The 8,271-nt window shown below is 40.8% G+C and overlaps 1 protein-coding gene across 1 annotated transcript in view; it reads right to left on the minus strand.

The window, feature by feature from the left end:
• The window catches only part of SCFD2 (sec1 family domain containing 2), a 374,115-nt gene extending 371,201 nt beyond the window's left edge, over positions 1 to 2,914 (minus strand). The window contains exon 1 of the mRNA XM_033106522.1: positions 1,950 to 2,914. Within this exon, the coding sequence (XP_032962413.1) occupies positions 1,950 to 2,787 (838 nt within the window). The 5' untranslated portion in view covers positions 2,788 to 2,914. The remainder of the gene's footprint in view (positions 1 to 1,949) is intronic.
• Between the last annotated feature and the right edge of the window lie 5,357 nt (positions 2,915 to 8,271).

Genomic DNA, 8,271 nt, shown 5'->3' on the forward strand with positions numbered 1-8,271 from the left:
CATGTATTAACTCTTTTAATAGTAAATGAATTAATGACCTCAAATTGAAATTCAAGACCAACGACCGTTCAATACTTTCCCAATAAAACCAACTTATCTTTCCAAAAGCCATCATTGCTTAGAAGACCTCATACCAACAATGGGTGGGACTTGGCCCATTTACTTGTTTTGATTCCACCCACTTCAAATTAATTAACATTTTGCTTCCTATCGTCTATCTCTATCTCTCTCTTTTGTTTTTGCTATGTTATATTAATTGGACAAAAGAACTAGGTAGAAAAGACCAAACCGGGATTCAAGGAACTAACACCATCATCTTCATCACAATAGCTACCGTGTATCCCCCAAAATAAGACCCGGTCTTATATTAATTTTTGCTCCAAAAGAGGTATTAGGGCTTATGTTCAGGGGATGTCATCCTGAAAAATCATGCTAGGGCCTATTTTCCAGTTAGGTCTTATTTTCCGGTAAACACGGTAGTATTTATTGAGACTTTATGATGTACCTGATATTAAGCTCCATACTGGACATCTATTATTGACTTAATTCTTACAACTCTAAAAGGTAGATATTATTAAGCTCATTTACAGAGTAGAAGATTCAATTTAAGTAACTTGCTCAAGATTACACAACTTATAAATTACCAACCAAGAATTCAAACTCAGGAGGCAAATAATCCCAAACCTACACTTTTTTTTTTTAAATTAGTCTCATAAAAGTGACTTAAGACAGAGCCAGCATGAGTGCTTCTAAGGTCACATCTGATGTTAAAGAAAAGAGTTCTTGTATCACCAGTAGAACATTCATTGATTAGAGCTGGTGGGAACCACATCTTATTTATGTCGTCTGTAATTTATGGTTGTCTCCCTAGCACTCACCCTACAAGTTCCTCATTAAATACTTGCTGAATGAATGTCTAATGATGCGGGGGGGGGGGGTCAAAAATCTCTGAGTGAATTATATCTTTAAGCCTAGAATGGACATAGATTTTTTTAATACTCATTTAAGGAAACTGTCATGCAGGGACTCTGGTCCCGCTCCCCTCAACAGAACATAGGACATGGTGAGGCCAAAAAGGAACAACAGAGCCATAGATAGGGGAGTCATACCACTATATTCTCCATGGCGGCTGGTCGAGGCACAAAAGCAAACATCCGCCAGTACCCCAACAAGGGGTCTTCCTGCATCCCAGTCTTGCTGGCGGCTGGCCAAGACACAGGAAGTAGGATCCACACGATCCGCAATCCGCCATCCACACTTGCTAACCCCACTTGCTAGCCTCAATCTGCCATCCGCTTCTCCGCCAACCAACCAACCCCTTGCTAACTGCAATCTGCCCTTGCTAGCTCAGCCACGGCAGTTATATCAGTGGCCAATGGCTAACTGGTTACAGCCGATGATCATCTACTACCCGAGCCAGCACTTTTGCATGTGAGGCTGAAAGCATAGAAACTGCTCTCTGTCCCCACAAAACCTAAAACTCAACTAACTCTCTGTGATAATTTCCTGTTTTGTTGAACAGTTTCCTTCCACTAAATCATCTGTTAACACCTCTCCAACAAATTAGAGCCCTTCTATGAAGGATTGTTGGGAATACGTGCATCTGCACATTCCTAAAAGGTTCCCAGGTAGACATTTCTCCTCGGTGTCATCATAATTATATTTTTCCAATCTCTTGGGCTAGATGCAGTTGTTGTTTAACAAGGCCGTGCACACTGAAGATGTATTTATTCATTACAGCTTTTAACACACTGACTAATGCTAATTTGTTTGTCTGTATCTCCGTCTAGATTGTAAACTCTGTGAGATTAGGGACTGTGTCCACCTAGTTCATCTTTGTATCTTCAACCTGACATATAGTAAGAGGTCAATAAAATATACTCTGAATCAATGAAAGTATCAGAACCTTGGAGAGTGGTTATGAAGCCCTCCACAGCAATCCCACTTACCTGTGAGATCCAGAGTTCTGTCCACAAAGACCACTGATGCCCTGCCTGCAGAAGTCCTCCTCCTGTTCTTGGCAGGGGCATAATTGGCCAGATCTGCAGCGATGACCCTACTGAGGGAACCTACAGCAAAACACTCCTCTCGGACCCCTAGGTGCTCACACAGAGAACTGAGGCCTGACACCAGGCACCTGATCTGCAGTAGCAGCTCAGGGGTCAGGGCAGTGGCATCCACCTCACCCAGGCTTCCCAGCCTCCTCTTGTCCGGTCGGGCACTGTTAAGGAGATGCACATCCTGGGGTAGCAGTGGAAACAGGGAAGCAAAGGCTGGAGTCAAGGCAAGGTAGGGAGCGGCAGGGGCGAGCAACAGTGGGGCGTGAAGCACCTCGGCGGTGTAGTTCATGTTGCCCATCCACTCACACAGCTTCTCTTCTAGTTGCTCGAACACCGGCTGCTGCCCCTCCAGCTCCGCCGCTGCCGCGGCTGGCACGTGATTAGCCGTGAGGTGGACAGCGTGGTTCACAGTCGTGACCACCACACAATACTGGAAGTGACTGCGGCAGATGATGTTCCGTAGAGTCTCCACGGTTCGGCCTTTCAGTAGGCAGCTCAGCACAAACACCGCCTTGGGCTGCTTAGCTCCGCCACCGACTGCTGCGGGCTCGAACTCCCGCAAGTAACACGCAGGTCCCCCCACCGCCTCCAGGAGCCGGGTGGATCCGCAGCCCCAGTGCAGGCTTTCGGCACAGGCGGCGTCCAGGTAGACCACAGCCCGTTTCACTTTGGCCAGCACCTGCTCCCAGCCCTGCTGGGTAAACGACTGCACGCCCGGGGCGCTCATAGTTGGGAATTCGCAGACTCGTGCACACAAGTACAGAAACTTTCTCAGAACTCACAACTTCCGGGAATTGGGCTCCTTGACACTTTGACAATCAACACAAGTTACGCGGTGCCGCCTCTTACTTGTCCAGTGGCTGCGCACGGTGATGACGTCAGCGGAGCGTGATTGGCTTGCGGGGAGACAGCTCCAGGAAGCATGCTGAGGTGTGGGAAAGAAAAGTGGGCGAGGCTCCGCGGCTCTCGGGGGTCCTAGGAAGCTCAGGGAGGCGAGCTGGACATCAACTTTTAATGAACTTGTACAATATGTGTTGGGCATTGAGGATATAAAGAGAAGTAAGCCACAGTCTTGCCTTTAAAAGAATCTGAATTAAAATGACCCACACAGGCAAAGCAAGTGCAATAAAATGTTCCAGAAGCGATGACCTTTTTAATGTATAAGAATTACAAATGAGAGAAAATAAATTCTGACTGGGTGAAGTAAAAAGGGGAAGTGGTTAGGAGTTTCATATAGGACATAAGTTTTGAGTTGCCTTCAAAGAAAACCAGGTGTTCACCAGGTGGACAGAATGGGGAGGAGCATTCCTGGCAGCCCAGGCAGAAAGTGCAGCATGAACAAAGTCATAGCGTGATGAAACCATACAACGTGTGTTTTGGAACTAAAAACAGTATAGTTTAGCTAGAATGTCTTGTATGAAGAGACCCAAGAAGAAATAGGAGCTAAAACTAGAAAAGAAGTGACTAGATCAGGGTTAGTCTTATTTCTTATTCTACGTAGTAGCAGCCAAGGGGGAACTATTATTTTTAGGAGTGAAAATAATTTGTCCATATCTAGAGTTTAGAAAAAAATATTCTATTAAGGACACAGACAATAATTTGAACGCAGTAAGATTTTGAGCTGGGAGAACAGTTAGGAAATAGTAACAGCAAATACTTGGGCCAGAGTAGATAAGCATACCAGTAAAGGGATAGACAATGAGGGGTGTCTAAATAAATGTTAAGGAGATAGAGCTCAAAATCCTGGTTACCGGATTGACAGAGAGATGGCGAGGGAAAATTTCTGATTAATGCCCACTTTTCTGCCTCAGTGACTAGTAAATGATAGTCACTGAGATTTGGAAAATCAAAAGAGAAACAGAATGGGGAATAAATGTGCAGAGTTCAGTTGGGCCATGTTTTTGTTTATTTGTCTGTTTGTTTTTTTTAATTGTGACAAAATACACATAACATAAAATTCCATTTTAACCATTTTTAAGGGTACAATTCAGCAGTGTTAAGTATTTTCACATTGTTGTGCAACCAATCTCCAGAATTTTTTCATCTTGTGAAACTGAAACTCTACAGTATGTACATTAAACAACTCCCCATTTCTCCCTCCCTCTACCCCTGGCAACCATCATTCTACTTTCTGTTTTTATGAATTGACTACTCTAGATATCTCGTGTATGTGGAATCACACAATATTTGTCCCTCTGTGACTGGCTTATTTCACTTAGCGTAATATCCTTAAAGGTTCATCCATTTTATAATATGTGTCAGAATTTCCTTCCTTCCACTTCTTGTTCTCAGATGTTATGGCAGAGTCAAATTAAGTCCTGCTAAAATTACATGCTTAAGACAATCAGATATACTTCATTTAAATGTGATTTGTACTTCTGTGCTCAAAATAGCCAACAATTATTTCCCATTCCTCATAAAACCAAACATATCTCTCTGCACCTCATTTCTAAGTCCTCCATATGCATCATCAACATAAGGATTTACTAACCACTTTCTATGTGCTTGACATTGTAAAACAGGATCTGGTAACTACAGAAAAAAAAATGTTTTCATCATTAAGGAGTGTGCAGTTTACATAACAGTGTAGCTATAAGAGGAGATGATACAATTTTCCAGAAACAGCAAGCAATATAAAATTTAGTGTTAAAATATGTCAAAATATATAGGAAGATGGATAATTGAGGCTTAATTCCTGATGGAAGTATCTAGAGAAGAAGGAAACCTTTACACGTGTGTGGTTATTCAGGTTGTTGAAAGGACAAAAGGCCTACACCATAACCCACTACCTGCTTGCCTCTAACTGGTCTAATGCTTTGACATTTTTGAAACCTAATTTTAGCTTTGTTATCTTCCCAAGAAGTGAATATAAAATGTCATATTAATATATCATTTTACTGATGAGGAAACTGAATAATATTGAGATTTAAGCAACATATTTAAAGTTTGCAGCAAATAGCATAGTTGGGCCTAAATGACATATTCATTCAAAACACATTTATGAGTACTCACTATCTGCTAGATACTGAACATAGCACTGTTATTTGAGTTTTAACTCTTGTCATCATTTTAATCATCTGCTAAGCATTCCCTTTTGGTATTTCTTAGAGATATATTAAAACTGTTGCTTTGTTGTTATTGTTGTTTTGCCAGGAACCAACAGATCACAGAAAAATAAAATAAAATGGGACACAAATATAATCAGAATGTATGGAGTATTGTAGTTGGATAAGGTCATAATTTTACACAGTATCATCAAGCTACCTCTCTTTGAAGTCTCCCCTGGTGAGTAGGAAGATAAAGATACCTTTAGCTAAGGAAGTTTATCCAGGCAAGGAATTCAATTTGGAAGCAAGAAAGGAGGAGGCCTTTTAAGACTGGTTATTAGTGATTTATGGGCTTCTCTGCTTGTGGAAATCCTCCTGTTCAAAGCTTAAATCAAATACTACCTCCACCATGAAGGCAATTCTGATGCATCAGTTATTATTCAGTAATTCTTCAGTTCTGTTTAAGTAATCCCTTGAAATACGAGCTCATTTCAGGCAGCTGAAAGGAGAAAAAGTCTTCTCAGCAAATGGTGATTGGTTCTCCCATGAAACCACCAAAGTTCATTATACACTCACGGAATGATAAACAGAAAGATAAATAGACAAGACTGTAAGTGATTGTCTTATGATACTCCCAAAGAGAATGTAAAACCTTCACTCCATTATTGTGAGTAAAGGCCAAGAAGATCTACTAAGTGCTAGGCACCATACCAGGAATGAGAGTGATTAAAAAAACGCTCCATTTGAGGGAGGATTTGGTCTAATGAACAGTCTTAGGAATACAGATATGTAGTCAAATCATTACTATATGTTGTGATGGACACATTCCATAGAAGCAGCACAAGGTCTACAAGGGAGTGATTAGCTCTGCCCTGCCCGCTCCCCAATAACTCTGACCTCATCTACAGCCTCTTCCTCCCTCCCTCTTCAGCTACATTTGGGGTTCCTCGAACACACTAAGTATGTTGTTGTCCCAGAACCTTTGCGCTTCCATACTCCCTCTGTCTGATAGGACTTCATCCAGCAATCTACCCAGCTTACTTTTTCTTTCCATTCATGCCTCTGCTCTTGTATCACCTTATCAGAGTGGCCTTTTCCTGACACGATATAAAATTGCACCCTATCCCTCTTCATTACCCCACTCTGGGTCTTCCTATTCTGCTTACTTTTCTTTATAATCCTTATCACCGCGTGACATATGTTTAGTGGTTGTCTCCTCAGAATGAAAGCTTCATGAGAGGAGGACTTTGTCTTACTCACTGTCGAATCTATTAATATGTAGCCTAGAAGAGTTCCTGACACTTGTGGAGCCTCCATAAATATTTATTGAATGAATAAAAATATGGGAGGAGATAAAGTGGAATTCAGGAAAGAATTCATGAAGTTGATTATGTTGCAACAGAGTTCAGAAGGATGCAAGAGATTATCCTAAACAGATTCGGGAGACTGGGAATAGCAGGTAGAAGAGTGTTCAAAGGTAAGGGGGATTGGAGCAGCCGGATGGCTCAGTTGGTTAGAGCGGAAGCTCTCAACAACAAAGTTTCTGGTTCAATTCCCACATGGGATGGTGGGCTGTGCCCCCTGCAACTAAAGATTGAAAACAGCAACTGGACTTGGAGCTGAGCTGCGCCCTCCACAACTAGATTGAAGGACAACGATTTAGAGCTGATGGGCCCTGGAGAAACACACTGTTCCCCAATATTCCCCGATAAAATTAAAAAAAATTATAGAAAACAAAACAAAACAAAAAGGTAAAGGGGATTAAAACCATATGATTTGTTTAAATAATACAAAATGGTGTCATATTGGTGGAATGTAAATACTTTGTATGTGCTTCTATTGTATCATAGTCTCCTTTTCCCCTTGTAGGAGAGTTAGTTGTTTATCACCCTTTCTCTACAGAGCTCTTTGAGGGTAGGGGCTATGTTTTACTCATGTCTTTATTTTCCAAGTTCTTAAACAGCAGATGTCAGTAATTGCCAAATAAATGAAAAAACAATATTTACTGATTAGAGAGTATGTAAACATATTGATTTTTGTAATTAAAATAGATTTCTTTCCGTTGAAAAGTGAGTGTCCTATTTGAAAACATCATAACTAAAAGGGACTTTAGAGATCATCTCATTCAAATTTCCCATTTTATAGCTGAGAAAACTGAAGCATAGAAAGGTTGATTACCTGAGGTCATGCAACTATGTTATAGTTGAGAACGAGAATACCAGTTTTGACCCATCATGTGTCATCTTCTTGAAGGATGTGTTCTCAAAAGTGGCCTGAAAATTTGGCATTATCTATTGACTTAAAAACTGCACATACTTTATGACATATACACTTGTATTATACAAATGTGCAAGAAGTCATGGACATAGGTCTTCATTGTAGGGTTTTTTGTGTGTTAAAGTGAAAAGTTGAAAGCAATTGTACATCATTTTATGAGAGCTATGCTATAGAATATTATGAAGCACTTAAAAATGGACATAGTTTGACACATATGTACTAACACACAAGGATCTTTAACACACTGTTGAGTTAAAAAAAAAAAGCGATCTGCAGAATACATACAGTATTGTATCCTTTAAGACTAGTTAACCTCAATTTCTCCCACAAAAACAATACAATCTACATGAAGTAAATGTATAAAAAGTTTCAGAATGATTCACACACACAAAAAAACAAGGGCTGCCTCCAGAAAGGAACGTAGTAGATGAGGGGATCTTTGAACTTAATTATAATGCTTTATTTTAACAAGGAGAATGCATTACCTATATGTTAAAATTTTTGTTTGCTGTTAAAATTAATTTTTCAAGAAAATGGCCATGAATTATGATTTCTTCTCTATTTAGTGAGAAAAAAGGGACTGAAGTTAACGATTCTGTATCAAGGGTGATACAACACGTAGAGAATAAAATAAGGCCTTTCAGAAAATTAAAAGACAGCAAAAATGGTTGAGAAAATAAAGCATCAAGGGCAGAAGGGAACAATGGAGTACTCACAGGGAAAGGCAATATGGGTTATTAGAAAACGGCTGGGGGAGGGAAACCCTAGTTTACCAGGGAGAAATCAACGCTAAAAAGGCTAAGCGGGATTCCATAGGGGCGGGGCCAACTACGGTGCGCACGCGCAAAGAGGCCCAGCTGGCCGCCTCTGCGGAAGCGAATTCACCT

This window comes from Rhinolophus ferrumequinum, chromosome 5 (genome assembly GCF_004115265.2).
Source record: "Rhinolophus ferrumequinum isolate MPI-CBG mRhiFer1 chromosome 5, mRhiFer1_v1.p, whole genome shotgun sequence".
NCBI classification, from domain to species: domain Eukaryota; kingdom Metazoa; phylum Chordata; class Mammalia; order Chiroptera; family Rhinolophidae; genus Rhinolophus; species Rhinolophus ferrumequinum.